The 23,664-nt window shown below is 39.4% G+C and overlaps 2 protein-coding genes across 6 annotated transcripts in view; both read left to right on the top strand.

The window, feature by feature from the left end:
• Positions 1-23,664, top strand: part of LOC143741621 (uncharacterized) — a 399,552-nt gene that overhangs the window by 9,321 nt on the left and 366,567 nt on the right. The window lies entirely within an intron of this gene.
• LOC143741618 (uncharacterized) overlaps positions 1-23,664 on the top strand; it is a 548,742-nt gene that overhangs the window by 297,202 nt on the left and 227,876 nt on the right. Inside the window, exons 1-6 of one of the 5 annotated variants that reach the window (XM_077233883.1) lie at positions 10,078-10,145; positions 10,697-11,048; positions 13,293-13,389; positions 13,682-13,751; positions 21,529-21,683; positions 21,768-22,503. In XM_077233883.1, coding sequence (XP_077089998.1) covers positions 10,742-11,048; positions 13,293-13,389; positions 13,682-13,751; positions 21,529-21,683; positions 21,768-21,930 — 792 coding nt within the window. In that variant the 5' untranslated portion in view covers positions 10,078-10,145; positions 10,697-10,741 and the 3' untranslated portion in view covers positions 21,931-22,503. Of the gene's footprint in view, positions 1-10,077; positions 10,146-10,261; positions 10,292-10,430; positions 10,499-10,696; positions 11,049-13,292; positions 13,390-13,681; positions 13,752-21,528; positions 21,684-21,767; positions 22,504-23,664 lie in introns of those variants that run through there. The other 4 variants (XR_013205174.1, XM_077233882.1, XM_077233881.1 and 1 more) reach the window with 4 other exon arrangements.

Below are 23,664 nucleotides of genomic sequence, written 5' to 3'. Positions count from 1 at the left end.
CAGGTAAAAATCTCGGGTGTATGATGGAAGGCCGAGGGCGGGAGGCCTTAACAGAGAGGATTTCAAATGTCTGGACGCTTGGTCCATTTCACTTGTCCATGTAATGTCCTCTTTGTCATCCAGCGTAGCGTCTCGCAGGATTTTGTCATACATGGAACAATTCGGCACCCATAATCGACAGTAATTGACCAGTCCCAGAAAGCTTTGCATTTGCTTCCGTGTGGAAGGGTGCTTGAATGAAGCGATGGCTTTGACTCTGTCCGCAGACAGGCGAACTTGGCCTTGTGACAGTTCATGGCCGAGGTAAGTGACTTTCTTCTGCACCCACTGAAGTTTCTCTTTAGATGCCTTGAAACCAGCCTCTGCTAAAACGTTGCAGACAATTGTAGTGGCAGCAGCACACAGGTCCGCAGAAGCACCAGTGACGAGAATGTCATCAGCATATTGGAGCAGACAGGTGTCAGGAGGGAGTCTGACATCTTTCAGCGTTGCGTGCAGTACAGCGGAGAAAACGGCCGGAGAATCAGCGAAAGCCCTGTGGGAGTCGCGACCAGGTGTACTGGCAATTCTGAAAACAGAAAGCAAAAAGTGGCTGAGTTTGTTGGTCAACAGGAATGCTGAAGAAGGCGGAGCATAAATCAATAACAGAAAAGAATGCATGTTCTAAAGGGATAGAATTAATAATAGTCTGTACATCTGGCACAATAGGAGCAAGTGGTTTTATCAAATCATTAATTTTTCTCAAATCTTGCGTTAAGCGCCAAGAACCATTTGCTTTCTTGATTGGAATAATTGGTGGGTTGTAAGGTGAATGAGTGGGAACCAGAATGCCTTGAGCCAGAAACTGATCAATGAGAAGTCGAATTCCCTCCTCTTTTTCCTTTGAAAGCGGATATTGTTCTTGAAACACAGGCCTATTTGTTGTTAAGTTGGCCACATAAGGTTGAATGTCAAGTAGTCCTACGTCATCCTAATGCGCCGCCCACAGTTTCGGGTTTACCCCAGCAACTTCCTTTTCGAGCTCAGTCGCAGACACCTCCTCGAAGGGAGCACTTCCTGTGTCGGTCGTAAGAGAAAAGGCTGCTGGAAACATGAGTTGCAGAGAGTCAGAGTCAAATTCCAATTTAACACCCAATTTATGAATTAGATCTCTTCCCAAAAACAAAAAGGAGAATCAGGAATTATTGCAAACTCATGCATCTTTGATGGTACATCATTAGATGTAACCGGTAAACTTGGTGTCAAATTATAAACCACAGGAACATTGTCTATTCCTATAGATTTTAATGTCTTTCCCGTGATGGGGCCCTCATAGACATTAGAAGACAGCGATGAGATTGATGCTCCGCTGTCAATTAAAAAAACATATGGTTTATGGTCAACATTCAATTCAATAAAAGGCAATACATTTGACTTGTTTGCATAACTCATTGAAATCTGTGAAAAGTTATCAAACGAAGGCTCCTGGCACAGTCATTTCTGTGTCCATGAAGTCGGATACCCAGGCTTCTGCCGTTCAGAGGGAGTAAGGAAAGGAGGGGGTTTTGGCCTTGAGCCATCAGAGCGCCTGAACATCTGTTTATCATTATTTTGCTGAAATCTCTCAGCTCTCTTCCTGCAAAAGCGTTGCGTGTGTCCACGACCACAACAGAAAAAACACTTCATGTCTCCTCTGTCATTGGGTGGCGGGCGATTTTGGACAGCGGAACTAACTTGAAACATTGCGGGAACTTTTCCTCTGGAGTTGTCAAATGCCCCAGCAGACGAAAGTTCAACGCAAGCGTCTTCCCAATTTGTCAACAGAAATGTTACTAATGTTAGTTGTAGTGATTCGAATCATTTGTGCAGTCTCATTGTGCATGTTATTCAAAAACGTGTTACCAAACAACAAACAATTATCCTCATCTATAGGAATTGCAGATTTGTGAATCCAAGCATTTCGAAATCGATTAAAAAATGCAGGCGGACTTTCTCCAACCTTCTGCTTTGTGTTCGCTGCGTGCGAAATGTCCTGTTTAGCAGAAGACAGCTTCACTAAAAATGCAGTCAGTTGTTTGAAAAAAATGTCAATTTATCAGGACTGGACCAAATCCAGTTGGGAGTATAATCTCCATAATCAGCTATCTTAAATGCGCTCGTTGCGTCGGACAAATCAACAGGTTCCGAATCTTTGAACACAATACTCCGAACGGGTGGGGCGCCGTTCACTGGGTCTAACAGATCAACCTCATCAATTAATTCTTCCTCTGTAATTTCAGAAGGCAATGTTTTAGTCAAAATAAAGCGATATTCTCAACCAGTAAATTGGCTGTATGCCGTTAACCGTTTAAGCATTGACACGTACTGGTGTGGCATGCGAGACGGATCCGGTAATTCTTTACAAATTGCTGTAACTTCAGACAGTTGTAACGAGTGAACTTTAAATCCTTCTGAAGTTTCAACAAAAGGACACAAAGTCGCGGTCGTCAGATCAGGGTATAATCTGTTTTTTCTTGGTTCATAAAGAGTCGGAATACACTCGTATTTTGGAGGTAGGGTTTTTTTTGCTACAACAGGCTGCGGGACAACTTGCTGTTCCACAGACTGTGAGAGCCTTTTTTTCTCCTCCATAGACTGCGAGAGCCCCTCCCCTAGCAGAGAATTTCTGTCACTCTCGGCCGGGGAAGTAAGGATGGCAGAAACTGCACTCTCCCTCACAGCCAGTTCAGTTTTTGGAATCATATTATTGGCAATATTCTCAACTCTTTCCGGACCCTTATTCCAATAACTTTGCATGTCCTTCCAAATTGTATAAGATTGTTTCATGTAAGAATAATCCCAATCGGGGTCGCCCCAATTTCCAAAAATCATATCTTTTGCTGAGCGTAAATCCGCGTCTTTGAATGAGCCGTCACGGGGAAACAGATCTAATTGTGTTTTGCCAGTTGACCAGCCGCCTAAATTTGACAAATATGGCTCCGCAAAAAATGCTTGATTATTTCTAATCATAAAATCTTTTGGAGATTCATCTTTTAACGGTGGACTAATTTTATTCCCCATTATCAACACACACAAATTTCTCCGTAATACAACTTAAACAAATTGCAGTATGGCCAAATAGGAAAAATTAAAAACATGCAGTAGAAAATTAATTGTGTTAGTAAATTGGCCAATAAAGAGAGAAATAAGAGAGAAATAAAAGAGAAGAGAAAAACTGAGAGAAAAAAAATAATAAAAAAATAATGTATTATCTATCCACAACCAGGACCAAAATAAATCGAAATAGAATTTGCAAGAGAAAAGCCGAATGTCTCATGTCAAATCTATTTCCCAACGGAGGAAAGTGGTCAATTTTCCTTTCGTTCTTCCCGCGTTCGATCACGAACACGAGGATAACGTCCCGTATTTTTATACGACGGACAAACGTCCCGCATTTATCTATGCAACGGACAAACTAACAGAAACAAAGAGAGAGATCAGCTCTCTTTTTCCTGTTCTTCCCGCATTAATTAAAACACGAGGTTGATTTTACCAAATATAATAAAACCACGGCACTAGGTACAATCTTTCTCAGCAGACAGGAAGAATCAACCTTTTCTTTTTTAATTTTTTTTTTAATTCTTACCTGTCTGGAGATATCCCGGACGAGCAACCAAATTGTTAGAAATGAAAATGAAATGGTCCAAACGAAAAGTGCCCCAAATCTTGGTCCTTTATTATGAACAGATAATACAATACACCGGCGCCAGCATGGAGTAGAATCTCAGCTCAATATTCTTTTTCTAGGGTTTATATAGTGAAAGTCTTAAACAAAAGAATATAGGTCTAACCAATACAATCAAACATTACATCATAGATATCATATAGACGTTATATAACAGCTTCTTAATATGGGCAATATCCTGTTAGATTTCCAACATACCCCGGGGCCCCTATAAGCTTTTCAAACACACAATGTATAGAAAGAACGAACATTCAGGGGAGGAGGCGATTCCATCCTCCTTTAATGAATACCAGATATTTAGCTTAAACAAAAGAAAAGAAGAATGTGCAGACGTGGCAGTTATGCTGGCTAGAATAAAGAAATGTACATAGACTGTTATATTTTATGCTGAAGGAGAAAGATATTCTAACAGCTTTTTTAATATAGTAGCTCACAAAAATCTATTTTGTTTTAAATATTTTCACATTAGCTTTATATAATTTAATTGGAAAAAAGATTATTGTTTAAGTTGCATTTTCTATTTTTATATATGTACAATGTACAAATACATTTCACAAAAAACATAAATATAAAGAATAGTTCTAGTCAATTACATTGTAGCTACTCTTGGATGAGGTCATCTTCTTTTTCGTCCAGATAACAGATCAAGCAACGGAGGACAACGTTTCTCATCATGTCGATGTTTTTATCGATATTCTGATGTGACAAAAGTTTGTAAATTAGCATCACCCAAAAATAATGAAAAAATATTCATATGTTATGAAAGTAACTTACCTGCAGCATGGGATCAATAGCTAGCTCCGTAGTGTCCGACGTTTTGAGCCATTCCTTCGCACATTGCTTGATATTTTTCCCATCGGACTTCAGTAAAGGGCTGCGGACCTTTCCCACCATCTTTTCCGACATGAAGAATACACTTTACGGATGTTAATCGAGCTTGATCGCCGCTATCAGATGAAGATGCGCTGCTTACATCCTCCTCCATGTTTACATGTGCGTAGTGATATTGGCTTGATTTAGGCTCTGACCTACTTACATTTTCGATGCTGATTGGTTGAAAATCTAGCTAAACAGTTTTATTTGTCTCAATACGCAGTCAATATAGTGCGCCAATAAATTACACTTTTCTCATTAACTGCAGGATAATGCGTGGAGAACTTTTTGATTGGATACCTTTTATTAACGTTGAACATATTGAGCAAAAGAAAATGTAGTGCCCCGTTTGTCGAAACGAAACTGAACGATACAGCTCACGTACAGAGGCCTATTACCATAAAACACTGCCCGCTCAGAGTGGCGTGCTCCTCGAATCAGAAGTGAAGAATCCAGAAAGTTAGGCCAAGAATTGAAAAGTAAATAAGCCAGTTGCTGTGGCAAAATAACCCAACCAGCTGTTTATTTGCGAATTAACCCTCACAACTCATTTGACCCAGCCTAAGCAACTCAAGAATGTGTTTACAGTACCCCAAACAACCCAGCATTTTTGACCCAGCACAATCAACCCAACAATTTGTTTACGGAAACAACCCAGCATTTTTTTGAGTGTAGGCACAACCTTAAAGGGATACTCCACTTTTTTTGGAACTTTTTTTTCTTTCTGGAATTTTACAACTCCCCCAGAGATAAACTGTTGAGTTTTACCGTTTTTGAATCCATTCAGCCGATCTCCGGTTCTGGCGGTACCACTTTTATGTACACATATTTATACTTGCAACATGTAGATCAACTGTTAAGCTTGAATTTTTATGCATGTTGAAAATATATCTTCAAAATATATTTCAATGAATTTAACAGTGTTTCACATATATGTGACCCGCTCTGGCGAAATGAGTCGGAAGTCGCTACGTTCTATTTTGAGATATGGCCGCTTACAGTTATTAACATTGAAAATATAGATTTTTTTTTTTTTACCTTATATGAAAGAAAAGGTCTTCAAAATGAATCTCCCAAAGTTTCATCACCACAGTAATTGCGAAAATGCACTTAAATGGCTGTTTAAGTTGACTTGCAACTCTTAATCTCACAAAGAATATCTCGAATAACGCTGTTTTAACAGCCGGCTCAACCGAGGATTTCGCACAAGGATTTTCCTATGTTTTGGTATTCCTTGAAACGTCATGATCTCAGTTATCCAAATATGGTGTGAAAACGTCAGTCCCTTAACCTATCAAAATGTTCAGAGTCTCCTCAGTTGCCAATAGGAAGCCCTGTTTACAGCCTTGTGCAACGCGATTGGTCCACCTACCATCCTGTCAGATTTTCTCCAAAATATCTCCTTAAAAAGTTGCGTTTCACTTAATACTTTGTATTCAACCTTGTCATTTTTATAGTGTAGTGTGCCATACCGTGTGTTTAATGTTTAGGGTAATGTCGTCTAAAGAAAGGGAAATAGCTAAAGCATTAAACTCCGTTGACGCCTCCAATTTGCGCTCTGCTGCTGGCCAGAAAGACTGGATAAAGCTGGTGAATGACTACTTTGGATGTAGTGATGTGCCATCTGATGACACTGACAGCGATGAAGACAGTGAAGACAGTGACTTTGACTCCCAACCGACTTTGGAGCCTGCTACCCATACTGGCGATGACAACGACGTCGAAGACAACATTGAGGACTTCTCGAGCGAGCAGCCTGTCACTGACATAGGCGAGGTGGAGAGGGTTATGTCCACCTGTGAAGCAGTGTGTGTGGGTACGGTGAATGAAAACTGAGAAGATGAGATCACAAAAATGTGTGCGTTTTCTTGCAAAGGTTGTAAACTAAACAATGGGCAAGAGTGTTTTAAATCTTTCGAGGAGGACTTCGTTTTCGACCTTCGACTGCGACTGACCAGAAGTATGTTCTTGATTTTACTGACAGTAGCTTACGTGATGTTCCCGTTAAATTTCAGCATCAGCCAGAATAAACTGACAGCTCTGCTGAAACACTACAAGGAACACGGCTTGAGCCCACGAGTTAAAATGTCTGGAGGTCGCCAGAGAAGAGATCAGAGACTGCTCACACATGACGACATCTGCCGTGTTGTTTCGTTCATCGTGAAATTCGCAGAGCTGGTTCTCCCTGGTCGCATTCCCGGGTATAAACGTTTCGATGTGAAGTTGCTGCCATCTCATCACACCAAGGCGACAGTTTTCCGTGCTTATGAAAGCGCAATTAAGGCAAGAGGTAGGTGTTATCCAATGTCGTAGTGGTACAATAAGAGGGGGGTAAATGTAGTAGGCTATGCAGAATCAGATGTTTAAAAAGACATGCAGAACATGTTTGATGATGGAAGCTTATTGCTGTGATATTAATCCTGTAAGGCCTGTATACTTGTAAACTTACTCTTAATCATAGTCTGATGGTTTCCAGGACTTAGCGGGTTCAATCTTAAATCAGGATCCAAGTGGGATTTGGCAATGTTAATAGTTGCATTTGAAATTATGTAAATAAGCCTACACTGCAAATAAGCCTATGCTGAAAAAACATAACTAGATCTACCTTTACTGATTACAACAGCATTAAAAAAAACTGAGATGTTGAAAACAGTGCATTGATACAGAAATTAAGCAAGCCTTTCCCTACTTTGTTTTATCAGAACATCGTGTGGTGAGTCTTCTGACCTTTCGACGCCTGTGGAAGACCCTTGTGCCCTACATTGTGCGTACAAAGCCAATGACTGACTTGTGTTGGCAATGCCAAAAGAACAACTCCATCATTTACAAGTCCGCTAACCTGACTGAGGCAGAGAAATCCAGTCGCTGCAGAAAACAGGAGGATCACCTTGTGAAAGTCACCCTAGAACGTTCACTCTATCAAGAGATGGTCCAGAAAGCTAGGGATACCGTGAAAAACAATGCCATTCATGAACTCTGCCCATGTGATCCATGCTCCCAAGACATCACGATGCATTATTCCTTCGATTATGCACAGCAGGTGCATTATCCCTCTGACCCTCTTCAGCCTGGTCCCATGTATTTTTTGACACCCCGCAAGTGTGGCTTGTTTGGCATCAACTGTGAGGCCATTCCCAGACAAGTGAATTACCTTATTGATGAATGTGTATGCACCACAAAAGGAGCGAATGCTGTGGTGTCATTCATTGACCACTTTTTCAAGCATTATGGCATGGGTGAAAAGGATGTGGAGCTGCATTGTGACAATTGTACAGGACAAAACAAGAACAACACTGTGCTGCAATACCTGCTGTGGAGAGTGCTTCATGGTTTGCATGAAACAATCACATTAATTTTTCTCATAGCAGGACATACAAAGTTTGCACCAGATTGGGCATTCAGGCTGGTAAAACAAATGTATCGCAGGAAGATGGTTTCCTGTCTGAATGACATTGTAGATGCTGTTAGAAGTAGCACACAGACTGGAGTCAACATCGCACAACTTGTCGGGGGAGAAGATGGGAAAGTCGTTGTGAATCAGCGTGACTGGAAGTCATTCCTCAAGCCATTCTTCCGACCTCTCCCTGGTATAACCAAACACCAGCATTACAGGTATGTAGATTACATCAATAACGTGCTGATATATGTAGGTAATTGTTAAAGTGTGTGTGCGTGTGTGTGTGTGTGTGTGTGTGTTTGTAAGAATGGAGGATTTACTCTTTTTTTTTTCTCAATCTTCTGTATTTTCAGAATGAGCAAAGACTATCCTGGCTGGGTGTACTACAAGGAATTTGCCAATTCTGAGGAACGTGGAATATGTCTGCTCAAAGAGGATGCACCACCAATGCAGAGACCCCCTGCTGTCAAGCCTCCTGGTTTGGATTTGAAACGTCAGGACTATCTTTACCAACACATTCGTGAGTTTTGCACTGACAATACAAAGGACATTACATGCCCAAAACCAGCTGGGGAGGTGAGCTGTTTCACTGAGAAAGAAATATGATTTCTGTGTTTATGCCACACACACTCTCTCACTAACTCACTGACTCTCTCTCAGTCTCCCTCTCTCTCTCTATGTAGATACATGTATATAGTCAATGTCTCTCTGCCACACACACAGACACAGACACACACACACACACACACACTGAACAGTCACTCACTGACGTTTTGCCACTCTCTCAAAGGCTTTAAAGCGAAAAAATGTAGTATGTCTGTACTGACCCTCTCTCGGTCTCCCTCTCTCTCTCTCTCTATGTAGATACATGTATATATAGTCAACGTCTCTCTGCCACACACACACACACACTGACATTTTGCCACTGTCTCAAAGGCTTTAAAGCAAAAATTTAGTATGTCTGTACGGACTCTCTCTCAGTCACTCTTTCTCTCAGTCTCCCTTTCTCTCTCTCTCTCTCTCACACACACACACACACACACACACACACACACACACACACGCACACACACACACACACACACACACACACACACACACACACACACACACACACACACACACACACACACACACACACACACACACACACACACACACTGACATTGTGGCACTGTCTCAAAGGCTTGAAAGCGAAAATATTGTATGTTTGTAAAATCTTTGGAGGTATTCATCAATGTTCCTGTTACACATCCAGAATACTGTATTTTAGTGTATTTTAGCTACACTACTGTAATTGATAATAGACAAATAATTGATGTTTCAGTCTGATTTAATAGTTTTTTTTAAGTATCTAAATGCCTTTAGTAAAATCATGTTGTAAAAAGACTGGATGCAGCTCTGGATGCCAAGGATTACTGAAGAGGTCATCAAAAAACGGACGGAAAACTTTAAATGCGATTATCTCGGGTTTTCAGTTGGAAAAAGGTGCTGCCACGCCATAATTCAAATGAATGTAACTTCATAACCATTTAAGATAGGACTTTGACCAATACATCATTTTAAAGCTTATGTTCTCATCTTTCCAAAGATAGCAATATCTCAATTTTGAGTTCTTGGTCACTGTGACTCATTTTGCTGGATCAGGTCACATATGTGAATATATTGCATTTCTGTATGGGATGACTAATTTACAAAGCCAAGAAAATTAATCAAAGAGGATAAACACACAATTACATTTTACACTATTTAAAAAACATATATAATGTTGTCTCTGGCCCTAATAAAGGTTTGAATTTATGGCACTTTAGAAAAATGCATCCAAACATCAATTTAAATATGTCTTGTTACTGAAAAAGAAGTTACCAACCCCTGGTATAAATGGTTTCCTCACCCAAACATGACTTAGGCCTATAAGATGTGCTACAAAATCATTAGACAACATGTATTTGCATTTATCCAAGGATTGAATAATATGAATACCTTATTTATGTCTTTTTTTTAATTGTTATTATTTATTTTTTTACTATGTGAGTGTTTTGCATGTAATTTCCTTTGCACTTTGTTATTTTAGACAGCAGCGTGTGAACGGGACTTTTATTTTGGTCCGATTGTGTGACCTCATAAGTCTGCGCCGCAAGCCCCTATCAGTTGTGATTCGGCTGAAGAAAGGTTTGTTTTTAAGCGTTTCACGTGTTTGAATAAATACAAATCGTTCATCTTAAATGAATTGTTCTGCATTAAATGTAGTGCTTTATCTATATTTAATGAACGTTTATTTTGTGAATTAAGTGCATCCACACATGAGTAATAAAAAGGTGCGTCTCATTTCGCGTCGTACATTGTGAATCAGTTTATCGTAAAAACTCGGTCAATGGAGCGATAACGGAGCTTTTTGATACACCGAGTCGATTGAATCAAATGCTTCACGTAATGATTCATTGATTCGAATAGCTCGAATCACCGCATGCTGACGAGACATCCTGGTCGAAACAGTACAAATGCAACTAGAAACAAACACGCGTGTAATTAATTACAACTTTTACAAACCAACTCCAATGTTTTCTTGAAAATTAAATCTATTAAATAGAGTATGCAAATCATACCAAGTTTAAACTTGTGTGTAGAGTATGTATAATTTTTGTTCTATTATTAGTTAGTAGGCTTCTCCTGTACTTTGATTAATTTTTCTTGCTGTTACTAATTATTCTCATCTTAAACAGGACAAATTGAAGCGACTGAGATCCACAAGACACATTGTTATAAAGATGGCATTTATTAAAGTGGAGAGTGAAGAAATCAAGATTGAAGAAGCGAGCAGTGTGGAACAAACCAAGATGACATTTATTAAAGTGGAGAGTGAAGACATGAATATAGAAACATTCATTGTGAAACAAGAAGATACCGAGGAACAAACAAATATGGAGTTTATTAAAGAGGAAAGTAAAGAAATGAAGATTGAAGAAGCATTCGTTGTGAAACAAGAAGATACTGAAGAACAAACAAAGATGGAGTTTATTAAAGAGGAGAGTGAAGACATAAGGATTGAAGAAGCATTCAGTTTGAATCAAACAGGTTGGTTTCATCCTCAAAGCTGAACTCAGTCATTTGATCCTCATTAAAATTCTCTCCTCTACAAAAATAAATGATACTTTTGAAGCAGGGGCAGTTCTAAGGTCAGTGGATATTCGGGGATTTAGCCCAAACTAAAATTGTGTATTTTTATATTAATTATAAAAGTGATTTAAGGGAATAAAGAAAAAGAAAGGCTCATTGTATTAGTGGAATAATTTAAAGTATTTACAAATAATCTCTTATTTTTAAGTATGCATACATTCTCTCTTCATGAATCAAGGAAATTATAGCATATTTTCAATTCAAAAAGGCAAAATTGAATTAAAAAAATTAAAGTTGAATAATTTGCGTCACCGGATACTGTCGGTAGTTGAACATTTCTAAAATCTTTATCTACTTACATTTTACCAGGCATTCGCTCACTGTTAAAGGAACACGCCGACTTTTTGGGACTTGAGCTTATTCACCGTATCCCCCAGAGTTAGATAAGTCCATACATACCTTTTTCATCTCTGTGCGTGCTGTAACTCTGTTTGACGCACCCACCGCTAGCCTAGCTTAGCACAAAGACTGGATGTAAATGGTTACAGCTAGCATACTAATCCCAATAAGTGACAAAATAACGCAACATTTTCGTATTTTAAAATTTTTAACATTTTCCTTCGCCTTCTGAGAATATAGTTCCCAGTATTTATACGGTTAAAATATGTCTGTGTCTCATATGACCTTGTTATTTGTACACTCTGTGACTTTACAAATCACAACATGTAAATAGGAAAATGTTTGTGTTATTTTGTCACTTATTGGGATTAGTATGCTAGCTGTTACCATTTACATCCAGTCTTTGTGCTAGGCTAGCGGTGGGTGCGTCAAACAGAGTTACAGCACGCACGGAGATGAAAAAGGTATATGAACTTATCTAACTCTGGAGGATACGGTGAATAAGCTCAAGTCCCAAAAAGTCGTCATGTTCCTTTAACATCCTTCTGTGAAACGGTAAGCCCCGCCTTTGACATTGATGAGCTAGACCGCTGAACTATTAGTCATCCTAACAACAAACAGAGATGTGCGTAATGGAGTGCATCAGAGCAGCATCAAGAATATCTGCCCACATTGCAGCGATTCTCTTATTTGCATCTTAAAGGATAACAACACTAAAACAACTTTTTTTCTAGTTAATCATCTGTAAGGATGGAGCTTCATAAATGTTCTTCATTGATTCGAGTACATTTTTTGACATTTGGGTTTAAAGTGTTTTAATTCTACAATATATGGTGTAAAAACATCTGAGTGCTTCCCTCTTCAGGTTGAACGGTGCTACTGCAGTTGAATTTTCTTATTGGAAGTTGTGACCTTCTGACGTCAGAGGGTACCAGCTAACCACGCCCTTGCCTACAGAGAGATGCTTCTCAGATGCTTCTTAGATGCCCCCCCCCCCCCCCCCCCAAATATTCAAATATTGCCAGTGGGTGGAGTCAGGCTCTGACCAGGGGTTTAGTTACCCTTTAAGTTTATTGCCAATAATAATGACAGGTTTGCGAAAAGTGTAGAACTCGGTGAGCTCCCGCAAAACATCTTCAGCACAGCGACTCGTTTAATGCCTCTGATTAGCCGATGTGTTCAACAGACATGTCTAATACACAGTAATAGAAGGGCCTCTTAACCTTTACGCTGAGGAGAAATCCAACGCAACGTTCGTCAGCTAGCAACACTGGATATCAACCACACGACATACACTAATACCTTATCATATACTGTCTACTTTCCATTTATAACAGTTCTATCTAATAATGTATTAGACAGGACTGTTACACAGATCTTGGCTCTGTTGTTCTCAGCGCCATCAAAATAAAGGTCTGCCGCTCCGTCAAAATAAGTCACAACAATGGCTTACGAGACTTCAGAGTTCCTACTCGCGGTGCGAATGCAACCTGGAAAATGTTCCCATGGGAACCATTAGTCTAGGGGAACCAACCTGGTGGCTAGTTCCTATAACTAGGTTCCTAGAACTACTTGGTGCGAAAGTCCCTGTACTGTACATTATTGTAGCTCCTCTTTCTAAAATGCACTGTTTTCTACAAAGCCCCTCCTTCCAAAAAGCACAGTGTGCTCTGATTGGCCAGCTGGTTCAGTTCTTAACGCCCCCTTTCCATAATTGCGAGCTTCAGCTTACAAAGCAATTATAATGACTTATACATTAAGTCATTATATGTTAGACTTATACATTAATGATTATGCCATCAGTTTTACCATATCAGTTCGAGCCTGAGTCGGATCCTGAAAATGCAGATGACCCAATCGATGAATCGGAAGCGCGACTTCAGCAGAATGTTTCACAGTGGTAAGTTACCACTTACCTTTTTTAGATATATTGTTATAACGGTTTAATTTATCTTCTTTACTGCAATAATATTATCATCATTTCCCTATTGTCGTTTGATGCGTTATGCATTCTTATTGTATCAACATCTTTTCATCTAACGCCAAGGAAAGAAAGGTTAAAAAGAAAAAAAATAATTTAGTGCCCTTTTTGGTCCTTCTGCCCCTGAGGAGGTTTGTGCACGCCATTACCTGAAGTTATAACACAAAATACAATTTAAAAACAAACTGGTGTATTTTTGTGGTTTATTTAGGTGCAGATGTGAAAACTGTAATAGAATGCCCAGCGAAGCTGAAAATGTCTGCTGCATGGAAATACCAAAGGTACTGCAATAAATTACACCATAAAAATATGTGTATATATATTTATGTATGTATTAAACCAATCCTCTTTTTGGGAAATTTCCCCACACTTGCTTTTGTCACATTTGTGGGCAGAAAAAACCCATACCCATAATCTTTTTAATTTAATTAAATTTTCATAATTTAACCCTTGTGTCAATTTAAAAAAAATTACTCTTAAGGTCCTTAAAGAACAAAAATATCTGTCAACAAACTGTCATAAAAAAGTAAAACTTGGGAGCACAGACTTAAGTAAGGTCTCATTTTAAAGGAGACCAAAAAAGAGGTTTAATCCTTTATCGGGTGAAAAACCATATTTGGTAACTTAACCCTTTAAAACCGCACGTATCATATTTGATACACAAGTTTCTGAGACATATATTGAATCAGTGAGAGCAATACTTTCTTTGAAAACCTGTTGTATCTATTTTGATACGTGTATTCTGCCATCCTGTGGAATTTCACTGTACTGCAGGCAGTAGAGGGGTGATTTTTTAGCTTTTCAAAATGGCGGCTGCGATTGGATCAAGCCAGACGCTTTCGGCAGGAAAATAAAGGCTAATTTCAAGTTGTTAAGGTAAAAAATAATATTGGATTGTGCCTGATATAATTAATTTAACACTTTCTGAATTGAAATAATGCATAATTACTTAATAATTTAATCGTTAAATTACAAGTAAATCGTGTTGGAAATTGTGTATCAAATTTGATACTGCAGGTATTAATGGTGCTTTATGTCTAAACAGTAATGTAAAATTGTTGTAATGTTATCTACTTTATGACTACCACAATGCAAACACACACAATATTGGAATGATTCAATTAATGGCAATTAATGACTGAAATGCCATATTAAAATATATATTGTGTTAAAAATGCACATATTAAACTTGAAACTGCAGGTATAAGGTTCTTTATCCCTGAATAGTCGTGTCACATTTTTTTTTAATGTAATCTACAATATGCCTACCACAATGTCATCTTACAATACATTGAGGTTATTTTTACAGTAACAATTCCTCTAAAATTATAATCAATATGCTGGAATCATCAATTTTTTATGTGTATTTTTAGATGTCAAAAAGATTAGAGGAAGAAGAGAGAAAAAAAAAGCATCTTCAAAATGTAATCGACATAATAATGGATGGCAATTCAAGTGACCTAGAGCAGTTAGAGGAAGAGGAGGATGATGATGAGGAATGGATTCCTCAGGCCATGCATGATGATGGAAGTTCAGACAGCAGTGATGAGGAAGATTATCAAGTCGAAAGTGTAGTCCAGAGCAGCATAGAAGTTGAGGTCCCAACAACACAGGACACATTCAATAAGCAGTCGGTGAAGGATAATGCAAAAACGAAAAAATACAGATGGAGAAAAAAACAATTTCAACCTCCATCTGTCGATTTCATTGCATCTGATGAGGAAGGGACAGAAGACAGGTGTAACTGGACTCCATACATGTATTTCAAACAGTTTGTCACTGATGAAATGCTACAGGAAACGGCAGAACAAACAAATCTGTACAGCGTACAAAAAGAGGGCAAGTCAGTAAACACAACTGCCAAAGAGATAGAGAAAGTTCTAGGCATGTACATGCATATGGGGTTAGTACAGATGTCCTGTGTGAGAGCATATTGGGAGATGGAGACAAAGCTTCCTGCAGTTTGTGATGTAATGTCTCGAGATCGGTTTCTGAAATTGCTCACACTGATTCACTTTCAGGACAATTTTAGTGTTTCTGATGATGCAAAGAAAGATAAACTGTGGAAGCTTAGGCCATGGTTACAAAACCTGCGAGAACAGTTTCTTTGCATACCTCCTGAAGAATGTCATGCAGTAGATGAAATTATGGTGCCATTCAAGGGAAAATCTCATCTACGTGTCTACATGCCTGCAAAACCACACAAATGGGGTTTTAAGATGTGGGGACGTGCAGGACAAAGTGGCTTTCTTTATGACTTTGATGTTTGTCAAGGTGCAGAAAATAAAGACAGAGAAAAATCAGAAGTGGGTGTTACAGGAGAAGTTGTGCTGAAAATGACATCAACACTTCCAGCAGGAAAAAATCACAAGGTATTTGCAGACAATTACTTTACATCAGTTCCCCTGGTGCAGCACCTAAAGGAGAGAGAAATCCACTACGTTGGCACAATCCGGATGAACAGGATGGCCAACTGCACCATGATGAATGAAAGGGAAATGAAGAAACATGGAAGAGGGTCAATGGACTTCAGAGTGAACCAGGACAACAACATCATTGTAAGATGGTTTGACAACAAAGCAGTGAACCTGATTTCTTCATTTGTGGGTATTGAACCTGTGGGAAATGTGAAACGCTGGGATCGCAAATCCAAAACTCACATAATGGTTCCCAGACCAGCCATCGTTGAAGCATATAACAAGTTCATGGGAGGCGTCGATCTCCTTGATATGCTGTCTGCACTTTACAAATTCAGCTTCAGATCCCGAAGATGGTACATGTACATCTGGTGGCACACTGTTACAGTGGCAGTCATCAATGCGTGGAACCTCTACAGAAGAGACCAGAAGATGCTAGACCCCAAGATGAAAACCATGGCTCTACGAAGGTTTCAAGCTTTGGTTGGTACTTCACTCACAAGTGCTGAAAAGGCTAAAAAGGTTGGCCGACCACTATCCTGTCCAAAAGCAGCTCCATCAGCACCCCGTAAAAGGTCAAGCTGCAGTGTGCCCCTGGATGTCAGAAGGGATGCCATGGATCATTTTCCAACATGGGAAACCCGACAAAGATGCAAGCATTGCACCAACAATCACTTCTCACATGTGTACTGTGAGAAGTGTAAGGTGCATCTTTGCCTGAACAAAGACAGAAACTGCTTTTGTGACTACCACAAAGTAAAATAAAAGGACTGAAAAGAGAGAAAAACTGCCTAAAATGTTCTATGTTTTCAAACTGTTAAAGGCATAATAGATTTTTTGTATCTAAAATCTACACTGTTGTAAGCAAAACGTTCCCAAAAAGCCTGATGTATCAAATGTGATTCAAAAAATATATCATAAACAAAATGAGTTGGCAAAAAAATTTTTTTTGATTTTGATTCAAGGCTTAATAAACATCTAATTTCCAAAAATATATAATTTTCTGACATTTTTTTAATGTGTCAGGCTTTAAAGGGTTAATCGAACATTCTCAATGCCTCTCCAAGAGCACGTATAAGCACATGAATTTCTCCCAGCCAATCAACGGATATCGGTCTACGTCACAGATAGTGACACCATGGCATCTGACCAATCAGGAGTTCATTTCAAACTTCAGCGTCATTCCGGGATTTGTGAAGTACGCATCTAAGCTCCTACCTTCTCCCACAAATACGGAAATGGCATCAAAGCAAACAATGGTAAGTTAATGAAACTCACAAATTACTTGTGTGAAATGATGAGATAGATGTTGTTTGCATAGGATTTCTAGAAATTAGTGAACGTTGTGGCATGAAAAATGGTGTGATTTTATTTGATCACACGCCCCGTTCAGATAAGACTAGCGCAAGTGACAGGATGTCCATTTTTAGACATACGCCTGATGCGTAGTAAGCCATACTCAGGGTATTTTTATTTATTTTTATTTGTTTTACAAATAATGCATTATAATGTAGGACAGTAGTATTTAATAGTGCATTGATGTTACAGGTTTGTATAACATTATAGTGATCCTGTGGGAAACTTAAACCATTTATTTAAATGATCAAGCCATAAATAGTAAAATATGTGTAATTTTGGTCAGCTTTATGACCTTATGGGCCGTTCACATATCGCGCCTAAAAACGCGTAGAAAACGCTAGGCGCACGCGTTCTCTTTTTTCCAAAGAAGCGCTAGGGCGGTTGCGCTCCGGAGGCGTCTGTCGTTGCTAAGCAACCATCAGCTGCTCTCTCCGTTACATGAAGGAAAGTCATAAATTTCAGGAAACCCCCGACCGCAATGATGAGCCGTTCCTCCATTTAATTCTGCTGAGGTAACAAAAATGGCGAGGAAGCTGATTGGTTGGTTCGTGTCACGTGACCTACGGTGCACTTGCGGCATTCTGAAAAGTTGAGATGTTTTTATCTCGATGCGGCGCGGACGCGCCTGGAAAAAACGAGCGCGTCGCACCGCGACCGCGTCGCTTCCATTATGAGCGCGCAAACCGCGCGACTCCATTTGAAATAATGAACTTGAGCGCGCAAAAGACGCGATATGTGAACGGGGCCTATAACAGTTTTTATTATACTTAAGTGGGATATATTGGTGTTTATTTTTACTGTGAGCCTCATTACTGCTAAAATATGTGGTACAACCAGCACTTATAGTGCTATTTTCACTTAATGCATTATAACATAGGACAATTAGTACTCAATAGTGCATTAAATGTTGCCACAGTTTTGTTTAACGCTATACAGTGATCCAGTACTAATAAAATAAGTGATACCACCAGTACTTAGTGCTATTTTTCACTTATTATATATTTACAATTTATGTCTATTCTTAGTAACAGTGAAGTGCAGATCTACTGAAGACAGTTTTCCTTCACAAATAACTCAAAGTGGGCTTGATATTGACTCAAAAACGTACTCCCTTTTCTTTTACAGCTGTCTACTCGGCTCTTCTATGGAAAAAGGCCGTCTGTTGTTGTGCCAGCTGACCCTACCATCAGTGACGATGAGGGCTCCGACGAGGAAGATGACGACGAAGATGACGAGGAAGTGTGTGCGGCCTGCAGTGGAGGAGATTGAGGACGAGGACGACAATGATGAGAAAGAGGACGAAGACCAGTCAGCACCACAAGCCAAGGTGCCCACCAAGAAGGGGAAGCAAGCAGCCAGGCTAACAATCATCCCCTTCCTGAGTACCAGCACTTTCCCCCTGACTTCATTGAGACTCCATTATAGTTACTTCAGCAGGTATTTCAGGCCCCATGTCATCAAGCATATAACATACCAAACCAACTTCACCAACACTGAAGATGAGATGACGACCTTTGTGGCTATCCTGTTCTACATGGGGATTTCTGAGCTGCCCTCAATTGATGACCACTGGGTAATGGAGACCAGGCTCCCTCAAGTTTGCAAACCTCATGTCATCTAAGAGGTTCAGGCTGATGAGGAGGCTTGTCCACTTTAATGACAACACCCAGATCCCTGGCACCATCGACAGATTCTTCAAAGGCCGGCCACTTTTCAGCCTCCTAGTTACTGCCTTCAGGAGTGAGCCACAGACCCCCAAGCAGTCTGTGGATGAGGTTATGGTCGCCTACCAAGGCAATACAGATGGAAACCTGAGGCAATACATCAAGAACAAGCCTGACAAATGGGTATTTAAGTTGTTTGCCAGGGCTTCTGAGGATGGCTTTATTCATGGTCTGGTGCTATACCAGGGCAAAGCTATGCTGCAGGCCCACGGTGTCCCCATGATGTCTGAACAACAAGCCAAGGGTGTCACCAGCCAGATAGTCTCCATCCTGGCCAGCACCATGTCCTCCTCCACCACCACAGCCATCTTTGCGGACAACTTCTTCACCAGCCTGGAGGTGGTGCGGTACCTCAAAGACAAGAACTTCAGGTACACGGGGACAGCCAGGGACAACAGAATAGGCAAGGCTCCATTGAAGTCCATCAAGGAAATGGAGAAAAAGGCTGTCGCTCGTGGTATGCATGACTAGGTCACCAGTGATGATGGGATCCTGGCCCTCAGGTGGAAGGACAACAGGGTCGTCAATCTGCTGTTAACAGACATAGGGGTGGAGGCCATATCCTCAGTCTACCGGTATTGCAGTGACACCAAGTGAAAGGAACAGGTAAGATGCCCTGCTGTCATCAAGAGCTACAATGCCAACATGGGGGGATTGACAAGAGTGACATGCTGATCCACCTCTACCGCACCCCCATGAAATCCAAGAGGTGGTACATGCGGATGTTCGCACATGCAATAGATCTCAGCCTCACGAATGCGTGGATCATGTACAGGTGGGACTGCAAGGCTCTTGCTGTGGATGGCCTGTCGTTAAAGAACTTCCGAATCCAGGTGTTCAGGAGTTGCAGCAGTCAGAGGACAGTCATGTCTCGTCCCCGAAGGAGCTCATTATTTCCATGCACCCCCAGCACCTCTGCTGATGTCCCCAAGCCTGTCTGGGATACCACATCCACACACCAGATGCTTCTGAGCGGTTTGACATGTCCCGTTACCATGCCCCTGTCTACACCAACCACCAGACCTGCAAGTACTGCAGCAAGAAGGGGAACATATTGAGGTAAAACGTGGTCTGCAGGGTCTGTAAGGTCCACCTGTTCCTCAATGCTGATCGCAACTGCTTTGTCAAGTACCATGAAGCAGTTGCCTAATTGACTCGACTGATATTGTGACAACTGAAAAAGAAAAAAATGGACCTAAATAAATATTAAGTTTATATACATTTTTTATATATTGTTTTTATATTTTATACGTGTCTCTTATATTTTGTATATATCCACTTTTTAGAAAACAAATTTCACCAGTTCGTTTAAAAGTATTATATCACTAAAAGTGACTTTGACACATCAAAAAAAGAAATAATAAATCAATATTCTATGAAGTTGATATAAGCTAATACAGAAACCGAAAATTCTTGGGACAGCAGCATTTGTCCAAATTTCAATCTTAACCGTTCTATTTAATCAGAAACTATCTTAAAACAGGGCTTTAAGTGTAAAATACTGAACTTGTCCTTTAATAATAAAGGTTTAAGTTTATGAAAATGATTTGAACAGTTTTATATAAAATATATATTTGTAAGAAATGTCTCATTCCCAAAGAAGTAAACCAAAAAGTAATAAAGTTCTAGTAAATATCTAGTAAATATCTACTAATAAAGAGTTTAGAAATATCTTAGCACACAGGAGGTTGGGTCTTCCAGGCAAATGGCCTCTTGCTCTCAAAAGGTGTAACCTCTTAATGCAAATTCCCGTTGTTAGCAAGTGTTTCCATGTGAAAGAAGTTTCTGTCTTGGTCTGGGTATTTAATGAATTGCAACAAGAGGCTCAGGGCGATTTGTAACTCAAATTAATCCATGATGCGGAGTGCATGCAAAACACTAATGTCAAGGTTCGCATCTTCTCTCTTTATTCCAGTGCAGATGCCAGAAAAACTCCACTGGTACACACAGTGGTTGAATTTGTGATTTGCAGTGCAGTAGCGTATCTCTCTCTCTCAAAAATTACACGCACACATATTTTTTTTTTTTTTTTTACACATACAAACCACAGTCTTGACATCACACTCACACAATTATAGCTGCATAATTTATCCAATTGTCTCTATAATATGCAGAAAACAGGAATAAAGGAGTATTTGCTTTTTAGGCCAAACCTGAGAAAATGGCACCATCTGTTAAAAAATATTATTTTAGACATTATATACACGCATACAAAATGATCGCCCCTTAACAAAGACTGCATCATTTTATAGTTAAATGACCCTGGGATTAAATGTTGCCGTTTTAATGGAGACATTTTTGTCCTTAAGGTCCTGAGTGTAAAATATATTTATTAAAGGAAATGGGAGTGAAGTACTAAAATTCCAATAAAAATTCACACCTGTGCCAAAAGGTGTGCACAGGCGAAATGATCAATAAACTAAACTAAAAAAGACACAAATGTCCATAAGGATGCACAAGGGTTTAATGAAAGAGGTCATATGATGCTTTTAAATGAGTTGCTTTTACTATTGTAATTTTGACAGTATTATAAATAGTTGATGGCTTGTCTTCCTTAGGTTTTAAGACGAATGAATCAGGTTTCAGGGCATCTAAAATGCATGACACAGCACCCAGGCTTCGAACCGAACTGTTTGAATCCTTACACCCTGCAGAACATTTTAAACATTTACAGAGCTGATTATGGAACTTTGAGGCGTAAAACACAAGAAGAGTAAGTTTTTTTTTTTAAATGGGATTTTATTACGTTATTACATTTTACCTTCAATGTTAATAGTGTCTACTACTCTTTTTACAGGCGGTACCGTTATCTCGCCCATCGAAGCTTCGTTAGCTGGTGCTGGGGCTATTTAGGACGGACAATCGGGGTAGTTCTTCCATCCTGTGTTGTGCTCCGGATTCAGCAGGAGTTTTCTGATCCGGATGGACAGTTTGTTGGATTTCGACCGCCCCTTGACTAAAGCTTGAGACGCGGCGGACAATATCTTCCTCCTTTGAAGTTTTTTTAAACTGAGTGGACAGAAACATGGGAATGTTTTTTTTTTTTTTTGTTCTACAAATGGTGTGGGGTCAGGTCTTCACATTTTCTGTAAAACATTTTTGATACATAACCTACCCCTTTAGAACATCTCAAATGTGTCACTATGTGTAAAGTGTATTTGTAGATGTGATGGATTTTTAAATGAATAAAATGGAAAACTATATCAGACTAACCATGATTCTAACATATAAACCTTACTTCCCTTTTAGGCCTAACATTCTAACTCTTTGAAAAACAATGTACAAAATCGTTCTGTGCTTACCTTGACGAAATCAAAAATATATTGTCTGTATTATGTCATGATATATTGAGGGGCTTGCTTTTACAAATTGAACCAATCATATTGATAGAAGGTGACATGTTAGTCACAATGATCTTATTTGTTGTGTCTGTCTCTATTCTATAAAAAAACTGTTGTATTCCTTTTGTGGGTAGGATTCTTCTGGGAAATGCTCGAGATCCTCCAGCCGTGATTTAAGCATATTCGAAGGCATTGTCTGAATTCTGTCGGTTATTTTTGCTACGCAGCTAGTTAGTTAGGGGAACAAGTTAGGGATTGCGAACACGAAGCCAGTTGTCGACTGTAGACGCAGAGCTAGAGTATAAAGATATTATTGGGTGTCGATTGTAGACGCCCCAGGTAAATTTATTAATTAAGTGTCGACTGTAGACTCCCCAGGTAAATTTATTTATTAAGTGTCGACTGTAGACTCCCCAGGTAAATTTATTTATTAAGTGTCGACTGTAGACTCCCCAGGTAAATGTATTTATTAAGTGTCGACTGTAGACTCCCCAGGTAAATGTATTTATTAAGTGTCGACTGTAGACTCCCCAGGTAAATTTATTTATTAAGTGTCGACTGTAGACTCCCCAGGTAAATGTATTTATTAAGTGTCGACTGTAGACTCCCCAGGTAAATGTATTTATTAAGTGTCGACTGTAGACTCCCCAGGTACATTTATTAATTGTCGACCGTAGACTCCCCAGGTAAATTTATTTATTAAGTGTCGACTGTAGACTCCCCAGGTAAATTTATTAATTGTCGACTGTAGACTCCCTAGGTAAATTTATTTATTAAGTGTCGACTGTAGACTCCCCAGGTAAATGTATTTATTAAGTGTTGACTTTAGACTCCCCAGGTAAATGTATTTATTAAGTGTCGACTTTAGACTCCCCAGGTAAATGTATTTATTAAGTGTCGACTGTAGACTCCCCAGGTAAATTTATTTATTAAGTGTCGACTGTAGACTCCCCAGGTAAATGTATTTATTAAGTGTTGACTTTAGACTCCCCAGGTAAATGTATTTATTAAGTGTCGACTTTAGACTCCCCAGGTAAATGTATTTATTAAGTGTCGACTGTAGACTCCCCAGGTAAATGTATTTATTAAGTGTCGACTGTAGACTCCCCAGGTAAATTTATTTATTAAGTGTCGACTGTAGACTCCCCAGGTAAATGTATTTATTAGGTGTCGACTGTAGACTCCCTAGGTAAATTTATTTATTAAGTGTCGACTGTAGACTCCCCAGGTAAATGTATTTATTAAGTGTCGACTGTAGACTCCCCAGGTAAATGTATTTATTAAGTGTCGACTTTAGACTCCCCAGGTAAATGTATTTATTAAGTGTCGACTGTAGACTCCCCAGGTAAATTT

Source organism: Siphateles boraxobius, unplaced genomic scaffold, assembly GCF_051911475.1.
Source record: "Siphateles boraxobius isolate OS27281-9 unplaced genomic scaffold, OSU_SipBor_1 19, whole genome shotgun sequence".
Classification (NCBI taxonomy): domain Eukaryota; kingdom Metazoa; phylum Chordata; class Actinopteri; order Cypriniformes; family Leuciscidae; genus Siphateles; species Siphateles boraxobius.
Note: the sequence above shows the minus strand (reverse complement) of the source record. Positions and strands in the feature narration are given on the sequence as shown.